General features: G+C 41.9%; 1 protein-coding gene across 1 annotated transcript in view; it reads left to right on the top strand.

Moving 5' to 3' along the window:
• The window catches only part of ipo11 (importin 11), a 229,252-nt gene that overhangs the window by 12,250 nt on the left and 193,406 nt on the right, over positions 1-23,596 (top strand). Inside the window, exons 2-5 of the mRNA XM_055920298.1 lie at positions 4,860-5,009; positions 8,647-8,747; positions 10,880-10,952; positions 23,215-23,418. Of these exons, the coding sequence (XP_055776273.1) occupies positions 4,872-5,009; positions 8,647-8,747; positions 10,880-10,952; positions 23,215-23,418 (516 nt within the window). The 5' untranslated portion in view covers positions 4,860-4,871. The remainder of the gene's footprint in view (positions 1-4,859; positions 5,010-8,646; positions 8,748-10,879; positions 10,953-23,214; positions 23,419-23,596) is intronic.

Genomic DNA, 23,596 nt, shown 5'->3' with positions numbered 1-23,596 from the left:
GAAATACATGATTTTGACTTGTCATTGCCAGTAGCTCCTCAAATGTATCTACTCTCATTAAATCGCAGCGATATAATTCCACCACAGCGTCCCATGTTTATAGGGTATTGTAAATAGCCATTCTGTGCCTGTTAATTACATTTCCGTTGATAGCTCCGTTAGCTGCCTTAAGGAACTCACTATTGCTAGCTCCACCTATGCTATTAATAGTTTTATATCAAGCTAATGTTTTGCTACATGTGTCCACAAGCGTAGGGGTATTGTCCATAGTAATCTTGTGCACATTTACCTGAATTCTGCTATTAGCTCTGCATCTTTGACTCCAATCAGGAAGCCTATTGTGGCTATCTCATCCAGTTCGATTGACTCTTGTCACCATGGATACTCCTGCTGTTTTCAAGCCCCGCAGAGGGCTTGGACTGTTACATAAAATGTGTGAAGCCTGATGTCTAAACTGGACTTTCTGGATTGATGTCTGGGTGCATGACACTAGCCCAGAAGTTCTGCTTATCTCAGACCTGGCTGAATAATTTGATTATGGATAAGGACGTTGCCATTGCGGACTACCTCATTTTCAGATGTGATGGGGGGGGGCTATTTATGTAAGACCTTCTATGTCATAAGGCTTTCTTAAAAGTGTTCATGTCCAAAATATTTATATTTATTGCTGTGGTCTACTGTGTAAGCGGAAATTCTCGCCCCTGGCATTCCTTCATAATCTGTTATGCAGAGCTTTTTTATACTAGCTGCATACCAGACACTGTTTTGCCACTTTAATTTTTCTCATCCATTTTTACCTCTGGTTGATGAACATGCTCCTTTCAAGCGATTCAGAGTCAAAAAACAAACTATTCCATGGTACTGTCCTGTATTCTGACCGCCTCTTGATAAGAAATCAAGTCTGGGCCAAGGCTAGACTAACTGGCTCATTAGCTATTTAGGCAATTGAGAAATACACTACTTGACAAAAATGATGTGGACACCTGCTCATCGAATGTCTCATTCTAAAATGATGGGCATTAACATGGAGTTGGTCCCCTCTTTGCTGCTATAACAGCCTCCACTCTTCTGTGAAGGCTTTCCACTAGATGTTGGAACATTGCTGCGGGGATTTGCTTCCATTCAGCCGCAAGAGCATTAGTGAGGTCGGGCTCTGATGTTGGGCGATTAGGCCTGGCTCGCAGTCGACGTTCCAATTCATCCCGAAGGTGTTCGATGGAGTTTAGGTCAGGACTCGGTGCAGGCCAGTCAAGTTCTTTTACACCGATTTCGACAAACCATTTCTGTATGAACCTTGCTTTGTGCACGGGGGCATCGTCATGCTGAAACAGGAAAGGGCCTTCCCCAAACTGTTGCCGCTAAGTTGGAAGCACAGAATTATCTATACTGGACAAAAATATAAACGCAACATGCAACAATTTAGATGATTTTACTGAGTTACTGTTCATATAAGGAAATCAGTTAATTGAATTAACAAATTAGGCCCTAATCTATGGATTTCACATGACTGGGCAGGGGGCGCAGCAATGGGTGGGCCTGGGAGGGCATAGGCATACCCACTGGGGAGCCATGCCCAGCCAATCAGAATTCGTTTTCCCCCACAAAAGGGCTTTATTACAGACAAGTACTCCTCATCACATCCCCCCTCAGACGATCCTGCAGTTGAAGAAGCCATATGTAGATGTTTTGGTCTGGCGTGGTTACATGTGGTCTGCGGTTGTGAGGCCAGGTGAATGTACTGCCAAATTCTTAAAAATTATGTTGGAGGTGGCTTATGGTAGAGAAATTCTTCAATTCCCCATTCAACAGCTCTTGTGGACATTCCTGCAGTTAGCATGCCAATTGTACTCTCCCTTAAAACTTGAGAGATCTGTGGCATTGTGTTGTTTGACAAAACTGCACATTTTAGTGGCCTTTTATTGTCCCCAGCACAAGGTGCACCTGTGTAATAGTCCTGCTGTTTAATCAGCTGCTTGATATGCCACACCTGTCAGGTTGATGGATTATCTTGGCAAAGGAGAAATGCTTATTAACAGGGATGTAAACACATTTGTCCACAGAATTTGAGGAAAATAAGGTTTCTGTGCATATCAAACATTTGCAATTTATTTATGTTCATGAAACATGGGACCAACACTTTACATGTTGCGTTTATATTTTTGTTCAGTATAGAATGTCATTGTATGCTGTAGCATATGATTTCCCTTCCCTGGAATTGAGGTGGCCTTTTCTGAACCATGAAAAACAGCCCCAGACCATTATTCCTCCTCCCACCAAACTTTACAGTTGGTACTATGCATTGGGAAGGTAGCATTCTCCTGGAATCCGAAAACCCAGATTCATTCGGCGGACTGCCAGATGGTGAAGCGTGATTCATCACTCCAGAGAACGCGTTTCCATGACTCCAGAGTCTAATGGCGGCGAGCTTTACACCACTCCAGCTGACGTTTCGCATTGCTTATGGTGATCTTAGGCTTGTGTGCAGCTGCTCGGCCATGGAACTCCATTTCATGAGGCTCCCAACGAACAGTTCTTGTGCTGACGTTGCTTCGAGGCAGTTTGGTACGCAGTAGTGAGTGTTGCAACCGAGGACAGATGATTTGTAAGTGCTATGCACTTCAGTAATCGGCTATCTCGTTCTGTGAACTTGTGTGGCCTACCACTTCGCGGCTGAGCTGTTTTTGCTCCTAGACGTTTCCACTTCACAATAACAGCACTTACAGTTGACTGGGTCAGCTCTAGCAGGGCAGAAATTTTACAAACTGACTTGTTGGAAAGATGGCACCCTATGATGGTGCCACCTTGCAAGTCACTGAGCTCTTCAATAAGGCTATTCCACTGCCAATGTTTGTGTATGGAAATTGCATGGTTGTGCTCAATTGTATACACCTGTCAGCAATGGGTGTGGCTGAAATAGCCGAATCCACTAATTTGAAGGGGTGTCCACATACTTTTGTATATATATGGTGTATGTGCACTGCCTCAGTTAAACAGGCCAAATCAAAGTACTTCCTTAGCGCTATGGCAGACTGTTAGTGATCCCTCAAAATTTTGGAAAACTTCATTCACTGAAGCCGGGTAATTCCTCTACTTTCCGGCCTAAGCAAGTAGTTTTAGACTCTGTCATTACTGAAAAAGTTAAGATTTCTGACACTTTTAATTAGCATTTTATCTGAGCTGGTTTCCTGTTTTTCCCACATACAGCTTTCAGTTGCCTCGATGGATCAGTCAACCTCACATGACTTGGGAATTGGTAGTCTTTTTGGCAACTCAAAGGAACAGAAGTTCTTGCTGCCTTATTTGCTATTGGCATCAAGAAGTCATTAGGGGCTGACAATTTGGACCCGTCTTTGCTTATTATGCAGCGCCCCTCATTGCTGGCTCAGTAACACATTTTTTTTTAAATGTAACTTTAGTATCAGGACATTTTCAAAATGAGTGGAAAGCAGCTTTTGTGCTACAACTCCATAAGTGCGGGGATAGTAGTGATCTCGATAGTTATCGGCCCATTTCCAGGCTCCTTTGTCTTGCAAAAATACGAGAATCATTGGTCCACAAACAGCTACGTTATTTTCTATCTGTAAATGGTATTCTTAATGTTAATCAATCGGATATATATTTGTGACTGCATTACCAATGTTATTTATATAGATTGTAGGTCCCATAACCCACATTTTAAATGAATTTGTCATGACTAGTTTGAATGGTACACAAATTGACTTCCTTCCATCCTACAAATATCTTGGTATCTGGCTTGATGACAAACTGTCATGTTACTGAGCTGATACAGAAGTTTAGGTTCAAGGTCTGACTTCTGTTAATAGGAAGGAAATTGTCCACGCCATTTTTACGATTATTTTAGATTATGGGGATATTATCTATATGCATGCAGCAGCATCTACACTTAAACCACTAGATGCTATTTTTCATTGTGCAATTAGGTTTATTACTGGTTATAGAACTCATCATTGTGTTTTGAATCAAAAAGTGGTTTGGGCCTCTATGTAACGAGATACACTTCCTGTGTGTCTATCATCATTAATTCAATTTAGACTTATAAATGATCAAACCTGGTCTCAGGCTTACATAACCTTCGGTCTCCACACAGTTGGGTAAAGCAGATTTTTGTTTTTTGACATTTTGATAAAAACATGTAGACGTTATCAAATGGGTAGTAAAATAACACTACATGAAACATTTAAAGTTATTTCAGGCAATGCTGAGAAATAATTGAAAGTCATGCCGTACAGACAGAGAGCTGTATAGCCTAGTTCTTCAGGGATTATCATTGTTAGTTCTTCTGAGTAACATTGGAGATAGATTGACTCGGGTCTCCCTTTTTGAAATTTACAAGTCAGGCAGTTTCGACTGTAGGATAGAAGGATTTCCGTCAAAGTCGCAGAGGGTGTTGTCTGCATGAGGACCAGGTGTGTTGCTCTGCTGTGTCAGGCTGTGCCTGCCTGCGTCATTGGCTGTGCCTGCCTGCGTCATTGGGTCTACCATTCTAGCCTCTGAGTGATTTTACTTACAGTGTGATCTGTTATAGAGCGAGAGAGGACCGTGATGATGGAAGGAGGGGAGGGATGGTGGGATGAAGAGGCATGTAAAGACCTCCTTGGTTTATTTGTCTATTTGTGCAGGCATAATGTCTGCCTTGTGCCTTCTACTGAAGTTTAATCATTTCCATATTCCTGTTATGGGAAGGTGGTGCTGAACCCTTCTCACTCTTTCTGCCTCGCTCTCTCTCTCTCCCCTCCTCTCACACTCTTCTTCACCCTCTGTCTCCATCCCCTCTCCCTTTCATTCTCCTCTCCCCCTTCTGTTCCACCCCTTCCTCTCTCTCGCTCTCTAACCCCCAGGTGTCTCTAGGTATGGATATGGAGAGTGCCAGCTCGGTGGTCCTACAGGCCCTGACCCAGGCCACCAGTCAGGATACCGCTCTACTGAAGCCTGCTGAGGAGCAGCTACGACAGTGGGAGACACAACCTGGCTTCTACTCTGTACTGCTGGTATGTCTAACACACACAGGCACCAATGTCTATACTGGAGCTTACCACACATCATCCATTGATTTGTGCAAAGCTTTGAGTTCCTCAAGTTAAGTTTGTTCCTCTAATTATTACACAATGGATAGGATATGGGCTAGAAAGTTTTGGGTCAATTTATGCAGACATTTTTAAAAAGGTAGGCCTTCTGTGGGCCCAACATGCTTCTCTTGTGGTTTTGGATCATCTTGGTTTATGCAAAGCTGTGGTGATGTGATACTATATGCAACTGGGTTCTCAAATGTCAGAGAAGGCTGGATATCAATAATAACAACAACAGCAGCAGAAACAACAACAGCGGCAGCGGCGATCAGCTTGTGTGGTTTCCATAAAGAATATCTGTGGGCAGTTTTTTGCTCTGATTTAGAATCACTACTAACAAATCACCCCACCCTCACTACAATAATAAAATAAAAAAGTTTAAAAAAATTAACAGGAATGGTAGAGATAGTGACAGAGAAATAGATGGGATGCTCACTGGTGCTCAGCTGTACACTAACCTTGACTGTCATTATCCCAGTGTCACATTGCATTAGTCCCTGTCATAAATGATAGACCATTAGGTTACACACAATGCCCCAGTCTAGCCCAGGTTGATGTGTCACTGTGCTGCTGTTAGAGCCATGGGGTAAACCATAGTAGCAGTGTGATACTGTGTGTGTGATACTCCACAGAGGCTGTAAAGAAATCTAATCTGTCCCATCCTCCTCACCATCTCTCCTCATTCAGTCAGTGTACTGTAGATGGTCTATGTTGATCTCTATCCATCAGCTATCCAATACCTTGTTACAGTAGGTGGTTGTTAGCCACTCCTAGGGTTGCAATGCTACCGGTAATTTTCCAGAATCTTCAGTAATTTTTCTAAACAACAGAAAATCTATGGCAATCTGTTTTAACGTTGGCTCCCGAGTGGCGCAGCGGTGTAAGGCACTGCATCTGTGCTAGAGGTGTCACTACAGACCCTGGCTCGATTCCAGGCTGTATCACAACAGGCCGTGATTGGGAGTCCCATAGGGCGGTGCACAATTGGCCCAGCGTCGTTAGGGTTTGGCCGGGGTAGGCCGTCATTGTAAATATGAATTTGTTCTTAACTGACTTATCTAGTTAAATAAAGGTTAAATAAAAAATAAAAACGTTAGTAATTTATACTTGAATAACTATTTTTTCTTTTCATACATGATATACATTTTACAGTGCATTGGGAAAGTATTCAGACCCCTTGACTTTTTCCACATTTTGTTACGTAACAGCCTTATTCTGAAATTGATTAAATCGTTTTTCCCCCTCATCAATCTACATACAATACCCCATAATGACAAAGAAAAACAGGTTTTTAGACACTTTTTAGTTTTTATTTAGTTTAATAAATTTGCTATAACATTTGCATAAGTATTCAGGCCTTTTACTCAGTACTTTGTCGAATCACCTTTGGCAGCGATTACAGCCTTGAGTCTTTTTCCGAATGCACTATATCTTTGTCCATGACCTTATGGTTCAAGAGAAAATAGCCTAATTCATTCAAAAAGCATCTAATCAACAAAGGCATTCTTTTCAATGAACTCTTCCAACTTGACTGTTTTCACAAAAATGACAATGACAAAACATTGACAGCGAATACATATTGACATAGTAAAAAAAAAAAAAACACACAAAAAATACATTTGTATATTTATATTTAGGTTAATGTTTTTTTACGGCTTTGTATTCATTTTAAAATCATCATATTTCATATTTTACATGTGATGAGGCCACACAGAGGGCCAGAGATTATTACAGACATCTGTGATAGTCTGAAGTTCCCAAAGGGGCCACTGAATATCTTTTGATAGATTACGTAAAATCCTTGAAAGATGGCAAAATTCTGGTAGTTTAATGGTAAACTTTTGAAAGTTTCCAGTAATATACCCTCCCTTTGCAACCCTAGCCACATCAGCCACCCAACTGAGGCTGCACTGCCAGGTTCTGCTTTTTCTACCCACAGAACAACACTGTTTGAATCAGCTCTGAGCCTAGAACTTTCTGCTGTATTCAGACAGTCAGGACTGAGTTAATAACAGAGAACATTGTTGTACTCTGCCCCCACTCACCCCTGTGGTTCGCTACTCAACGCAGCTTCACCCTTCAGTTCTCCTGCTGAGAGAAGTGTGTGTGTGTACAGTGGAGTGTGGCAGCACTCTGCTGTGATTGTCTCAGTCTGGCGCCAGGTGCGTACTCCAGACTGCGAGCTCCCAGCATGCCCCTCTCATGCACCCCCACCTCCGCCGAACTCTCCTCGGGTGCTGGTACATCTTTTTTAATGAGCCCAAAGTTTGGTTTCTCGCTCTGTCACTCAAAAAATCCTTGTTGGACAGCTAGGATAAGCAGCCAGCCAGTGTGGCTTTGTTAACCTCTCTTGGGTAGGGGGCAGTATTTTGAAGTTTGGATGACAAACGTGCCCAAAGTAAACTGCCTGTTACTCAGGCCCAGAAGCTAGCATATGCATGGTAGTATTGGATAGAAAACTCTCTAAAATTTCCAAAACTGTTAAAATAATGTCTGTGAGTATAACAGAACTGATATGGCATGCGAAAACCTGAGGAAAATCTGTCCAGGAAGTGGGATATTTTTGATGTGGGTACTTTTCTATTGAATACCTATACAGTATGTATTTGGATAGGACCCAAATTTCAGTTCCTATGGTTTCCACTAGATGTCAACAGTCTTTAGACATTGTTTCAGGCTTGTATTCTGAAAAACGAGGAAGAATGAGAACATTCTTTCAGTGGACTCTAAATGAACCAGAGCTATTTTGAGCGAGTGACTGATTGCGCACCTTTCGTTGTTTTTCTTTTCTATTGAAGACGCTATTGTCCGGTTGAAATATGATCAATTATTTAGACAATAGACAACCTGAGGATTAATTATAAACATCGTTTGACATGTTTCGACGAACTTTACAGGTACTATTAGAACGTTTTCATCTGCATGCCGTGACCGCCTTTGAGGCAGTGGATTACTGAACAAACGCAAAACTGAGTTTTTGGGACATAAAGAGGGACTTTATCGAACAAAACAAACATTTAATGTGTAACATGGACTCTTGTGACTGCTAACATATGCAGATCATCAAAGGTAAGTGATTAATTTTATCGCTGTTTCTGACTTTTGTAATTCCTTTACTTGGTTGAAAAATGTTTGTATGCTTTTGTAAGCGGGGCGCTGTCCGCAGATAATCGCATGGTATGCTTTCGCCGTAAAGTCCTTTTGAAATCTTGACAAAGCGGCTGGATTAACAAGAAGGGAAACTTTACGCCGATGTATAACACTTGTATATTTTATGAATGTTTATTATGAGTATTTCAGTATTTTGAATTTGGCGCTCTGCAATTTCACCGGATGTTGGCCAGGTGGGACGCTACCGTCCCATAAGAAGGCCCAATTCCAAACCAGACCCTAACCCAAGAATGTAAGCACTTTGTGCAGTTTCTGAAATGACTCCTTGGATAGCTGTGAAATTCAATTCCAGCTGCAGCAAAGGACATTATCACAGTGGTTTAAATAATATTGATTCCTCCCACCTACTAAGTTATTTAAACGCTGCCCTGTGTTTTCTGTCCTCTAGAATATCTTCAACAACCACATGTTGGATGTTAACGTCCGATGGCTTGCCGTGCTCTACTTCAAAAATGGCATCGACAGGTACTGGAGGAGAGTCGCACCAAAGTAAGCCTTCTCTCTTTTACCTCCCTCTTCTTCTTCTCTTGCTTCTTTCCGTTCTTCTCGCCATTCTTTTCACTTTCCTTATGGTTCTGTGTCGTCTTCTCTCGCCTTTTTACGATTAAAAAAAATATCTTCCCACACCTGTTACACCTCTCCCATCATCATGTTTCAGTATTAATGGCGAGTTCTGCAAAATGATTGGGCTCAGCTGTGTGTGTTTTGTGAGCTCACATTGTTATTCATTGGCGCCATTCTCTTACGTCCATCTAGTGTAGGCCATACTGATAGTATTGTGCAGACACAACCTATGGGATGGTATTGTCCATTCACAGCTATGGGATTGCTGACTAGCTTAATGTTTCAAGTTCACCTACAGGTCCACAGAACAAAGACTGTTTTTAACCACCTCACCTCAAAGACAATCAGTTCTGCCTCTGCAATCTCCAGCCATTCTTTTGATTTTTAACTCTCACCCCTTGTGCTCTCCTTCCAAAGTCCCCCCTTCTTTTCTTTTGTAGGTGTGGGTACTTCATTGTCATTTGTCGAACAGAGCCGTTGTCACCTCTGCTTGCTGTGGAAGGTGCAATGAACTCCTGGCCATTGCTTTGCGCTTAATGCACCCAGTGTCTACAGAAGTTGCCCAATTTACTGGGGGAAACTATCTGCGGGCTTGTCGCACAAACTTCTACCGTGGTTAGGATGTCTACTACTTTGTATGGGATGTGGCAACTCTTCCCTCTTTCTCTGTCCCTCTTCCCTTCTTCACATTACACTTCACTTAATCCCCTCTCTCTTCTGTTTCTCATCTCCTGCTTTAATTCCTATTTTCTCGTCCACTGCTGCCACCTTCCCTTCCTCACTCTTCTTAACATTCGTACCTCTCCATGATTCCCTCCCCTCTCCCCTCTCTCTCTCCCGCTTCCTCTAACAATAGAACCGCTGGGCCTCGAGGGACCTCCTTTAATCTAATGAGCAGTCATTCTGACTGCAATATTCGATACGTGTAATTAATACATTTCATATATGCTTTTGAAAAGATTTTAAATTGGTGTTTTATGAAGGCCATGGGTAAAATTAGAATACCATTTTTATTTCAAATAACACAATAGCATTTTCATTAGTTTGTTACTGTAGGCTATATGTAAAAACCAAAAAACACATTATGTGGACTGATATAGAGATTATAATTAGAACAGATCAACACAATAGAATGGCCTGCCCTGTTCTTCATTCACAATTGGTGATTACATAATTATGCATAGTTCGCTTCCCCTCACTCAACTCACCCATTCTCCCCATCGTACCTTACTTAATTTATTGAATCTGTTATGTGTGAAATTAGTTTCAGTTTTGAGTTAATTATCAAGGTGATCATCAGCTGGGTACTGCACTTTCAAATGTGTGGAGAAGTAGGGGCAATGGGGGAAAACCATTCAAAAAATGACACGCCCCCCTAAAACTGGTTAACTCCAGTTTTGTTTGTGATATTTAAGATTCTAACAAAGACAGAGTTATATGGACTTATTTAGGAAAAGTCAAGAACGGAGGGTGGCATGCATTTAAAAAATGTATGAGCAGTCAAAATGACTGCTTTAGCAGTTCTACTGTTAGCCCGGGACGGTGTATACAATAGCTTCATACGGGGACAGAGCTATCCCTCACTGCTGCTCTGTCATCTTCATGTCGTATCAGCCCTCTATATTAAAGCTTGCGCTGTGGCGCTAGCTCTCTCCCTGGGGAAATTGGATTCAAAGCAGAAGGCGCCTCTCACAGGATATCAGCTGGGTGCTGTGTCAGGCAGTTGATAATGCCATGGCTTTCCTCTCCCTCTCAAATGGAAGGGTGTGGAAATGTAATAATACGAGGGTCATTCTCGCTGACCGCCTCACTAAAGAAGCAGATGGTGATATTTGACAGGAATTGCACACGGTTAATGTGCCTCCCCCGTCCTTTCCTCGAGCATATTGAGGCCTCAAACAATTCCATTAGAGTGGAGAGCGTTTCTGATAACACATTTGAAGCAGTCATCTAATTCAAAATGGAAATTGAGTATTGAAAAGATGTTTGCGTTGATGTTTGGCATTATTTTGTAACCTTATTGTAACCTAGTTCTGTGTGTGTGTGTGTCCGTCCAGTGCTCTGTCAGAAGAGGAGAAGACGTCGCTGCGAGCTGGCCTGATCACCAACTTCAACGAGCCCGTCAACCAGGTCAGTCATTTTTTTTGCGTGAGCTGTCAACCAATGACTCGTCCCTTTCGGGGCATCATTTCATCGACCACCATCACGAAGTAGAACACTTCCAAACAGCTTTCCAGTATGTCCATTTGGCTCTGTATTGGAGAAGTGGCCATACTTCTACAGAGACCTCTACCTAGGGATACCTCTCTACTAGTAGCAGTGGCTGTCTGTGTCCAAATGGAGAGCATTTCAGCCATTCTAGCCCCTTGTGTCTCACCTGTCTCTTCCTCTCTCTGTCACCCATCTGGAAAGGAGGTTGACTCCGTCAGCAATCTGCTGTGATCCAATGATGTGTGTGTGTGGTCTAGAGGTAATCTCCCCCCTAAGGCTGCATATAGTGTAACCTTACCTTATCACACATCACCACCAAATGCCTCAGAGAGAGTGTGCTGCATGCATGCACAAGCAAAAATCCAAAATGAAGAGAACACTCAGCTTGCCATAATGCATCTTGATCAATGTCCCTGTTCTCCCTCTGCTATGACTGTAATGCAGATAAGTGAGTTTTGCCCGATCACACCAATTATCTTCACACACACATACAAATATGATTAATCTTTATTGCCATCTGTGCAGTCAGTGGAGTGACACTTCTTACAGAAGCTTATTGGCCCATCTTCGGTCCCTAGCAAGATATCAAATGTTATTTCTCGCATGCTTCGTAAACAACAGATGAAATGCTTCCTTACGGGCCCTTCCCAACAACGCAGAGAGAAAGGAAATAGAGAAATAATAGGAAAGTAATAACACGTAATAATAAAAGTAATAATGAATACGATTACTTGGCTTTATACAGTGCCTTCGGAAAGTATTCAGACCCCTTGACTTTTTCCACATTTTTTTAACGTTACAGCTTAATTCTAAAATCAGCAATCTAAACACAATACCACATAATGACAGTGAAAACAGTAAAACAAAAAAACAACAAAAAAACTTTCCCCCAACTGTATTACACATAAAAAATATACCTTATTTACATAAATATTCAGACCCTTTGCTATTAATAAAAATTCAGCTCAGGTGCATCCTGTTTCCATTGATCATCCTTGAGATGTTTCTACAACTTGATTGGAGTCCACCTGTGGTAAATTCAATTGATTGGACACAATTTGGAAATGCACACACCTGTCTATATAAGGTCAAAGTTTACAGGGGATGTTTGAGCAAAACAGTCATGAGGTTAAAGTAATTGTCCATCGAGCTCAGAGACAGGATTGTGTTGATGCACAGATCTGGGGAAGGGTGGCAAAAAAATTCTGTAGCATTGAAGGTCCCCAAGAACACAGTGGCCTCCATTCTTAAATGGAAGAAGTTTGGAACCACCAAGACTCCTCCTAGAGCTGGCCACACAGCCAAACTGAGCAATCGGGGGGGGGGGGGGGGAGGGCCTTGGTCGTGGAGGTGACCAAGAACCTGATCCTCACTCTAACAGAGCTCCAGAGTTCCTCTGTGGAGATGGTTGTCCTTCTGGAAGATTCTCCCATCTCTGCAGCACTCCACCAAATCAGGCCTTTATGGTGGAGTAGACAGAATGAAGCCACTCCTCAGTAAAAGGCACATGGCTGCCCGCTTGGAGTTTGCCAAAAGGCACCTAAAGGACTCTCAGACCATGAGAAACAATAAAACCAAGATTGAACTCTTTGTCCTGAATGGCAAGTGTCACGTCTGGCGCAAACCTGGCACCATCCCTTCAGTGAAGCATGGTGGTGGCAGCCTCATGCTGTGGGGGATGTTTTTCAGCGGCAGGGACTGGGAGACTAGTCAGGATCGAGCAAAGTACAGAGAAATCCTTGATGAAAACCTGCTCCAGAGCGCTCAGGACTTCCGACTGGGGTGAAGTTCACCTTCCAACAGGACAATCACCCTAATCACAAAGCCAAGACAACGCAGGAGTGGCTTTGGGACAAGTCTCTGAATGTCGTTGAGAGGCCCAGCCAGATCCCGGACTTGAACCCGATCAAACATTTCTGGAGAGACCTGAAAATAGCTGTGTAGCGACGCTCCCCATCTAACCTGACAGAGCTTTAGAGGATCTGCAGAGAGGAATGAGAGAAACTCCCCAAATACAGGTGTGCCAAGATTGTAGCGTCATACCCAAGAAGACTCGGCTGTAATCGCTGCCAAAGGTGCTTCAACAAAGTACTGAGTAAAGGGTCTGAATACTTATGTAAATGTGATATTTATTTTAGTTTTTACTTTGTTATTATGGGCTATTGTATGTAGATGGATATTGTAAACAAATATTTTTGTACATTTTAGAATAACGTTACGTAACAAAAATGTGGAAAAGTCAAGGAGTCTGAATACTGTGCACAGGGTACCAGTACCGAGTCGATGTGCAGGGGTACGAGGTAAAAAAGGGTAACTGCAGATAGTCCGGGTAGCTATTTGGTTGACTATTTAGCAGTCTTATGGCTTGGGGGTAGAAGCTGTTTAGGGTCCTGTTGGTTCCAGACTTGGTGTATCGGTACCGCTTGCAGTGCGGTAGCCGAGAGAACAGTGAATGACTTGGGTGGCTGGTGTCTTTCCACATTTTTAGGGCCTTCCTCTGACACCGCCTGGTATAGAGTTCCTGGATGGCTGGAAGCTTGGCCCCAGTGATGTACTGAGCTGTACACACTACTCTCTGTATCGCCTTGCGGTCAGATTCCAAACAGTTGCCATACCAAGCGGTGATGCAGCCAGATGCTCTCTAAGGTGCAGCTGTATCCCCTTAGGGGGAGGCCTCTTTTGTCGTGCACTCTACACAACTTTGTTGGGGATGTGTGGACCATGATAGATCCTTAATGATGTGAACACCAAGGAACTTATTTTTTTTACTCTGTTTATTCAGTTTTACACACCAGACAACACAAAACAATATAAATAATATACTCAACTAGAAATAGTACAAATAAAAAAGATTAGCTATGAAGATACCGTACTTTAGACAAGTTAAACACCCCGGGCAGAAAGCTACAAAGGTTAAAGGGCATCTGTAGGACAGGGACAGAGTGGACACCTCACCATTGTTCTTGTAAACAGACAAGGGATAAGGGTGGAGAAATGCAACCACTCAGACAGTCAAAAATAAAGTTTACAATGCTTTATTAAAAAAGTTTTTTTTTGTAAGCATAAACAAAATAAAAAACAGGACAAAACGAGATCACATTTTAGTGTTTTACAGGGCAAGATGAACAAGGCATCCGCAAGTCACATTAATCATATTCATTCCCAGAAACCTGACAGTTTGTGACAGCCCCAAAACATATGATACTGTGTGGCTGGTACCGTTTTACATCGGACACAAGTAGCATCAAAATCAGAGATTATTTTTCCAAGTTTTGCCCCGGACCAGTGGATCCGTTGATCCAGTGGATCTGAGGTCTTGGCTGATTTAGTTTAATTTTCCCATGATGTCAAGCAAAGAGGCAGTGAGTTTGAAGGTAGGCCTTGAAATACACTGCTCAAAAAAATAAAGGGAACACTTAAACAACATAATGTAACTCCAAGTCAATCACACTTCTATGAAATCAAACTGTACATTGTGTTGTTTAAGTGTTCCCTTTATTTTTTTGAGCAGTGTATATCCACAGGTACACCTCCAATTGACTCAAATGATGTCAATTAGCCTATCAGAAGCTTATAAAGCCATGGCATAATTTTCGGAACATTTCCAAGCTGTTTAAAGGCACAGTCAACTACGTGTATGTAAACTTCTGACCCACTGGAATTGTGATAAAGTGAAATAATTGGTCTGTCAACAATTGCTGGAAAAATGACTTGTCATGCACAAAGTAGACAACTTAACCAACTAAAGTTTTGGCAACAAGAAATTCATGGAGAGGCTGAAAAACAAGTTTTAATGACTCTAACATAAGTGTATGTAAATTTCCGACTTCAACTGTACCTGGCGTTTAATTAATTTCTAGGAATAAGGTGATTTCAGCAGAAATGAAATTGACAAACTCCTTAGCTGAGAGTAAAATGGGGCTAAGACGCCATTGATAACACGGGAGGTTGCTGGGGAAACTCTAGTTCAAGCACTAATGGTGAATGGTCAGAAGTAACACTACTCTCATAAGTACACCTCCGAAGGCTAGGCAGAAGTTTTTTGTCCAAAAATAAGTAATCAGTGTGGGAGTATGTTTGATGAACATGAGAAAAAAAGGAATACTGTCTATCTGTAGGGTGTAGGAAACGCCAGGCCTCACACACAGCATATTTCTGAAGAAAAGATTGAATATGTAGGGCACATTTTATAGGCCTGTAGTTCTTTGTGAGGACTTGTGAAGAACTGGGGACATTGTACAGTTGAAATCCCCCCCTAAAATCAACAAATGGGAATCAAAATTGGGTATAGCAGATAAGGAAGAAATTAAACTTGTGTCATCCCAATTGGGAGCATACAGATGAGCCAAAAAAAGAGGGGTAGAAAACAGTTTACCGGTTACTATGACGTATCGTCCCTTAGGATCAGCAATAAGCTCAGAAGCTACAAAACGAGTAGATTTATCAACCAAAATGGCAGCACCTCTTGATTTACTATGAAAGTTAGAGTGGAACGCTTGTCCAACCCAGTCCCTACGCATCCTAAAGTGCCCACCAGTCCTCAAGTGAGTCTCTTGTAGAAATGCAACATTTGCGTTCAAACCCTTTAAGTGTGTCAGCACCCTCTTATGCTTCACAGGGTTGTTAGCCCCTTTGATGTTCCACGAAATGTACCTGATCATATTATTTCTGCCACCCTGAGCACTCCCGTTATACAACCCTGTCATTAGAGAATAGAGTGGAAAAGCAATGAATACCCAAAAACCCCAGAATAACTTGTCTCAATTTTCTTTTTTAAGACAATGACAACATTAGAACTTTACAATTCAGGGTTGTGGAGTCAACAAAAGTCAGAAATAGTGTTATAAATATTCACTTACCTTTGATGGTCTTCATCGGAATGCACTCCCAGGAATCCCAGTTCCACAATGAATGTTTGTTTTGTTCGATAAAGTCCATATTTATGTGCAAATACCTCCTTTTTGTTCACGCGTTTAGTTCACTAATCCAAATGCACAAGGCAAGAGCACGAAGTCCAGACGAAAAGTCAAAAAAGTTCCATTACAGTTCGTAGAAACATGTCAAACGATGTATATAATCTATCTTTAGGATGTTTTTATCATCAATCTTCAATAATGTTTCAACCGGACAATTCCTTTGTCATTAGAAAGGGGACGGAGCTCGTGCTTACGGCCGCACGCGATAAACAACTCATAGCTTTCAGCTGAGGCACTTACTGTGACTGGTCTTATTTGCTCCCCTTTCACAATAGAATCCTCAAACAACTTTCTAAAGACTGTTGACATCTAATGGAAGCCTTAGAAAGTGCAATCTGACACCATTTACACTGGATTTTGGATAGGCAATCACTTGAAAAACTACAAACTAGAGGTCGGCCGATGATATGATTTTTCAACACCGATACCGATTAATCGGCCGATTTTTAATATGTGTATTTTTGTTGTTGTAATAATGACAATTACAGCAATACTGAATGAACACTTATTATAAAACAGTGTTGGAGAAGAAAGTAAAAGTGCAATATGTGCCATGTAAGAAAGCTAACGTTTAAGTACCTTGCTCAGAACATGAGAACATATGAAAGCTGGTGGTTCCTTTTATCATGAGTCTTCAATATTCCCAGGTAATAAGTTTTAGTTTGTAGTTATTATAGGATTTCTAGGACAATTTCTCTCTATACGATTTGTATTTCATATACCTTTGACTATTGGATGTTCTTATAGGCACTTTAGTATTGCCAGTGTAACAGTATAGCTTCCGCCCCTCTCCTCGCTCCTACCTGGGCTCGAACCAGGAACACATCAACAACAGCCACCCTCGAAGCAGCGTTACCCATGCAGAGCAAGGGGAACAACTACTCCAAGTCTCAGAGCGAGTGACGTTTGAAACACTATTAGCGCGCACCCGGCTAACTAGCTAGCCATTTCACATCGGTTACACGAGCCTAATCTTTGGAGTTGATGAGTTTGAAGTCATATACTTGAAGCATTGTGAAGAGCTGCTGGCAAAACGCACGAAAGTGCTGTTTGAATGAATGCTTACGAGCCTGCTGGTGCCTACCATCGCTCAGACTGCTCAATCAAATCATAGACTTAATTATAACATAATAACACACAGAAATACGAGCCTTAGGTCATTAATATGGTCGAATCCGGAAACTATCATCTCGAAAACAAGACATTAATTCTTTCAGTGAAATACGGAACCGTTCCATATTTTATCTAAGGGGTGGCATCCATAAGTCTAAATATTCCTGTTACATTGCACAACCTTCAATGTTATGTCATAATTATGTAAAATTCTGGCAAATTAGTTTGCAATGAGCCAGGCGGCACAAACTGTTGCATATACCCTGACTCTCCGTTCAATGAACGCAAGAGAAGTGACACAATTTCACCTGGTTAATATTGCCTGCTAACCTGGATTTCTTTTAGCTAAATATGCAAGTTTAAAAATATATACTTCTGTGTATTGATTTTAAGAAAGGCATCGATGTTTATGGTTAGATACACGTTGGAGCAACGACAGTCCTTTATCGCGAATGTGCACCGCATCGATTATATGCAACGCAGGACACGCTAGATAAACTAGTAATATCATCAACCATGTGTAGTTATAACTAGTGATTATGATTGATTGATTGTTTTTTATAAGATAAGTTTAATGCTAGCTAGCAGCTTACCTTGGCTTCTTACTGCATTCGCGTAACAGGCAGGTTCCTCATGAGGCAGGTTCCTTATGAGGCAGGTGTTTAGAGTTGGACTAGTTAACCGTACGGTTGCAAGATTGAATCCCTGAGCTGACAAGGTAAAAATCTGTAGTTCTGCCCCTGAACGAGGCAGTTAACCCAACGTTCCTTGGCCATCATTGAAAATAAGAATGTGTTCTTAAAGTCGTGTTTTGTGTTAGTGGATCAAGCAGCAAAAAGAGAAAAAAAACAAAGTGCGCAATCGAAATTACAAAAGCACACCACTTGTAGATAATACAATTATATTCCCAGTCTTATAACAGGCATTGAGAGAGAAAATGTATCAAGGCTCTCAACCAAAAACCTAATTTGAAGTAGGCACATCGTAGTAAGACGATTAAAAAATAAATAATTGTCTGGTTAGACAATAAGACAACTTACAGCCAAGACCAAAAAAATATGTGTGTGCAACGTTGAAAGTTTGCTGGGCATAAATTACATTCAAAACCTTTAAAATTGAATTGAAGACCCCCAAAATCGTGTAGCCTCGGAACATTTTCTGTTTATTGGGTCGGTATAAACGGATGCAGTAAACCAATAACCAAAAATATTTTGAGTCACTGAAGGCACTATGTAAACAAACCAAATAGGTGAATGAGACAGCCTGGAAACAAAGGAGTTAAGTAAAACCTTAATACAATGAAATGAATATGACTGAATGCTTGTAAGGCAAGCACATAATATGATCAAAACATTAGATCACATCAGATAAGCTTGAGTGGGTTCGCCAACTCCCCAACTGTACAAGAATAGTACGTTATAACTAAACATAGTTGTACCTCAGGTGGGCTACTTACTTACTATCCACATTTCGCAAGCAACAGTTGCTGATCTTTGGGCAAATTCAAGGCTTCTTGATGTGGCGTTGAATGTGAGCCATAGCCTCATCCGGATAATCAAATGTGTAGTGTTTACCATCATGAGAAAGCCGTAGACGGGCCGGGAATCACAGTCCATACTTCACACCTGGATGGTTCTGTAGTAGTCGTTTGGAGACATTGGTAGCGGAGGTTTCCAGGGCTGCAATTGTTGTAGTGTGCAACTCTGTTGTCGTTTTGAGTGATGTGATTGCTGGCACCGTCTCGTTCCACAGGATGGTTAGATCTGCTTTTAAAGTATCAGAAACCTCCTGTATTCGGGCCTCAATTGTAGCAACCACCTCCGTTTTCATTTGAGCTATCTCAGAGCTTTGCAGTTTGACGGCCTCGATTGTTAATTTCAGCGCCGCCAGGCCAAGCCGTACCCCCGGGTGAAGTGTGAGTCTCCGGGCCCTCAGACTCCGGAGAGGATGTTGATAAGTGGGCCTTGTAGGCCGGGTTTTCTCAGTCATGTTTTTGGCCTTATGTTTCGTCGACATGCTGACATTCGAAAGCAAAGTAGTCTTGGTTTTTACGGAAAGGGATCATCAAACGAAGATTTGAAAATAACTACGGTTTGCTGCAAAATTCACAAACTTTAAGAATACTGTGGGAGCAAACGGAAAACACGTCAGTCTCACATTTCGCCCCTCCAACCCCCTCGACACCAAGGAACTTGACGCTGTCGACCTGCTCCACTACACCCCCGTCAATGTGAATGACAGGGCTGTAGTGCTCGGCCGTCCGTTTCCTGTAGTACACAATCAGCTCCTTTGTTTTGAAGGCATTGAGGGAGCATTCTTAACAGTGCACCTGATGAGAGCGGTTCCATATGTAACCGATATGAACATCTCACTTAGAAACTAAACAAATCTAAAGATGCAACAACTAGGATGGCTTGCTAATATGACTAGGATTTGCCTTCAGCTGCTGGACAACTAAAGAAAGTTGACATGAAAACCAATAGAACAGGAGACAAATGCTGGTTTCAATGGATGGCAAATGAGGAAGTCTTTATAATAATTGTCAATGTTTCTCTGGTTGGATTTAGCCTAGGTTACTTTGAAGCAAGGTAAGAAATGCCTCATAATATGAAGTAAAACGTTCAGCTTTCAAACAATTAAGTGTGTTTTCAAAATGCATGCTTTGTCCAGCTCACATTGCAAAGTAGTGGGTGACGCTCTGTTAGCCTGCCTACCTTGCCTATGAATTTAAATGATGAATGAGATGCGCACTTCAATTACCAATTTTCTTTGTTTAGCTTGGCCATCAAAACAGTTTAGATACCGCAATTGCATTTAGAATTGTTGTGCAGTGACTGGGCTTATTAAAGCATGTTTCACTCGAGCAACAACATGCTGAGGATCTGCAGAAGCAGCTCTAGCACTGTCTGGCAAATAATATTCAGCTCAAAATAGTTTCTGTATGCTGTGTGATAAATAAGATGCATGGTGACTAACAAAAATACACACGCCCCAGATTTTATTCCGCAAATTTTAGCAAATTAACCTAATACGGTCACCACCACACCGTCAGTCATGAGTCACGACCACAGTCAAATTTCACGTTACCTTTGAACATGCGTTGGTAGGACCCAATTTGTGAATGCCAATTGGGTCACAAATGGCCTAGTACTCAGTGCTCTATTGTCCCCTCCAACCGCTCTGACAAAGATGCAAATGCAATTGAAAATCACATCAAACACATATCAAAACAGTAGCATGCTTTTAAAACTCAGCTAGGCTACATTTTTTTGACCTCACTGTGATGATCAATTTGAAGAAAAAGTTTAACAACTGTTTGAAACTGAGTGGAAAACCATGGTAATTGTGGATGTTCTTTGAAAGCCAAACGCAACGAAATGGACAGCGCTCTCCAAGGTGATGATTCATTCAAAGCGTTTAAGACATTGCATGTAGAACCTACCAGCTTTGTCTGGCGTCAGAATTCAACGTTTATCCATGTTTCTCAAATGTCAAATTCCCACAATGACAAAGCAAAAACGGGTTTTTAGAAATGTTTGCAAATTTATAAAACAAATATCACATTTACATAAGTATTCAGACCCTTTACTCAGTACTTTGTTGAAGCACTTTTGGCAGCAATTTACAGCCTCGAGTTTTCTTGGGTATAGCGCTACAAGCTTAGCGCACCTGAATTTGGGGAGTTTCTCCCATTCGTCTCTGCAGATCCTCTCAAGCTCTGTCAGGTTGGATGGCGCGTGTCGATGCACAGCTATTTTCAGGTCTCTCCAGAGATGATTGATCAGGTTCAAGTCCGGGCTCTGGCTGGGCCACTATGGCATTCAGAGACTTGTCCCGAAGCCATGCTTGCATTGTCTTGGCTGTATGCTTAGGGTCATTGTCCTGTTGGAAGGTGATCCTTCACCCCAGTCTGAGGTCCTGAGCACTATGTAACAGGTTTTCATCAAGGATCTCTCCGTACTTTGCTCTGTTCATCTTTCCCTTGATCCTGACTAGTCTCCCACTACCTGCTGCTGAAAATCATCCCCACAGCATGATGTTGCACTACCATGCTTCACCGTAGGAATGGTGTTGGCCAGGTAATGAGCGGTGCCTGCTTTCAACAGACGTGATGCTTTGCATTCAGGCCAAAGAGTTACATTTTGGATTTGTCAGACGACCTTCACCAAGGCCAGTCCCCTGGTCCTGATTGGTTCAGATCACCCCCACTTCTTAACGCAGATGGAACCGGTGTGCATGGGCCCTTAAGGTGAACCTGTTGCAGTCGACACAAGACTTCCTTGGGCACTCCAAGGACCTTCTAACTTCCTGTCCACTTCCAGCAAGGAACAACGGTGCCTGTTCACTTCCACCATCTCCCGTTCAGATGACCTCAATCGTCTATGAATGACAGGTGCTTCCTTCTGGCACAACCTGCAGCCTCTTCTCTGCCACATTCGCCTTGCTGATGCCCACCATGAGGACGCAGACCTCCCTTCGTAGAAAGGAAGATGGAGGCTTTTAATAAGTTTGAATTGGTTACACTAATTCTGGTGTGGATGGATAAAAGCCCATTAGATTTGAATTTAGAATCATCTAAATGTAATTTGATGTACCAGAACATTTTATTGATCTACATGTTTTTTTCATTTAGAGATTCCGGTGAATTCTTTTTGTTTCCTTTCATGTGTTCTACCAATTTATTATTGGATTATTCACCATGGCAACCAATTGTTAGTATAGAAATTGAACTTATTTCTCAGTTCGGTTGGCTTTCGTGGAGATCAGACAGTTTTCATTTGCAGGGATATTTGTGCGTTTTTTACCAAATGTAAGTCAGAACAAATACTTATTTCACTTTTATAATGTTCCTGTTGCTGCTGTTATCTGTAAATACAAGATGTTTGTATGTAGAGGAGGAACTTTCTTCACCAGTTCTACTATTTTGTAATGTTACTTCTCCTGAGAGGAATTATGCTGTTATTTTTCTCTTATTGTAAATTGTGTATAGAGATTTCTGACATTTTATATATTGTTTATTGGATTTACATTGTAGTAATTTTCTATTTATTTTATCCCGTTTCCCTCTGTACACAGACTACATGTATACTCTGTTGCATCATTAAAATCCTTGACTGGGCTTCTGTGTCTGTCATCACTCTTTGACCAAAGTGCAGTCCGGTATCCGTTTACTCCCAGTGGCTTATCCACACATTTGAGTGCACCAGTCATCTAGCTAAGGAATTTTGTGATTATTTGTCAGTATTTCTGACAACAGTCCCATAACTTTGGCTGCAGTACAACTTCATCAGCATGCTGGCAAACCTGCTACCGTAATGGCCATTCAAACATACTAGCACTGAGTTGCTGCTAACTGAGTGGAGTTGATCGAACATGGTGTGTCTTAGTATCCACTAGCCAGTGTGTCTGCTGCCGGTGTTCCATATCTACAATAATCATGGGAGAGCCCAGTTATTTTAAAAGTTAGGAACTAGTGTTAATCAGGCAGATCGTGATTTTTATACGCTAAACAAAAATATAAACGCAACATTTTCAACATTTCACAATTTCAAAGATTTTGCGGAGTTGCAGTTCATTTAAGGAAAGCAGTCAATGTAAATAAATTCAGTAGGCCCTAATCTATGTCTTTCACATGACTGGGAATATAGATATGCATCTGTTGGTTAGTTGTTATAGACAGGGACGCGTGGAGCGCAGCAAAATTGCCTCAGTTAGCCTTGCTGACTAGCTAGCTGTCTAACTAATTTAGTTGGCTAGTGTAGCTAGCTAGCTTCTTTACATCGATTTGATGCAGTCAAGACAGGCACTACCAGATGAGATTATAGATAACCTGTAGCAGCAACAACTCTATCTTTTGCGAGTCGGTTTGGCTACTTTCTCTCTATCTCCGTCCATGTCGGACACCTGCTCCTCTTGTGCCCCGCCCCCACATGTCTGTGCTAAAACAATAAGCAGAGAGCAAGTCCCCATTTGAAGTTGCACAAAAACATTTCTTCAATGCATGTGTTTTGACTATCCTGATATCTGAAAACATTCCTGATGTATTATTCTAATAATGTTTAACTTATTGTATATGTTTCCTGTATGAACAGATAGCCACCCAGATAGCAGTGCTGATAGCCAAGGTGGCCCGTTTGGACTGTCCCCGCCAGTGGCCAGAGCTGATACCCATCCTGCTCGAGTCAGTGAAGGGTCAGGACGGGCTGCAGCAGCACAGGGCTCTACTCACCTTCTACCACGTCACCAAGACCCTGGCCTCCAAGCGCCTGGCCCAGGACAGACGATTGTTTCAAGACGTAAGGACGACCCGTCGCTACATCTCGTTCTCTCTCCCCCTCTTTTTCTCTCTCGCCACTTTCCCTTTTTCTTTACTTTCCCTCTTTTTTTTCTTTCTTTCTTTCTTCCTGTCTGTCTTTGTGAGTCTAAACACTTAGTGCCTTCAGAAAGTATTCACATCCCTTGACCTTTTCCACA

The sequence above is a fragment of the Salvelinus fontinalis genome, chromosome 4 (genome assembly GCF_029448725.1).
Source record: "Salvelinus fontinalis isolate EN_2023a chromosome 4, ASM2944872v1, whole genome shotgun sequence".
NCBI lineage: Eukaryota > Metazoa > Chordata > Actinopteri > Salmoniformes > Salmonidae > Salvelinus > Salvelinus fontinalis.
The sequence above is the reverse complement of the archived record's forward strand: the minus strand, read 5'-3'. Positions and strand labels throughout refer to the sequence as shown.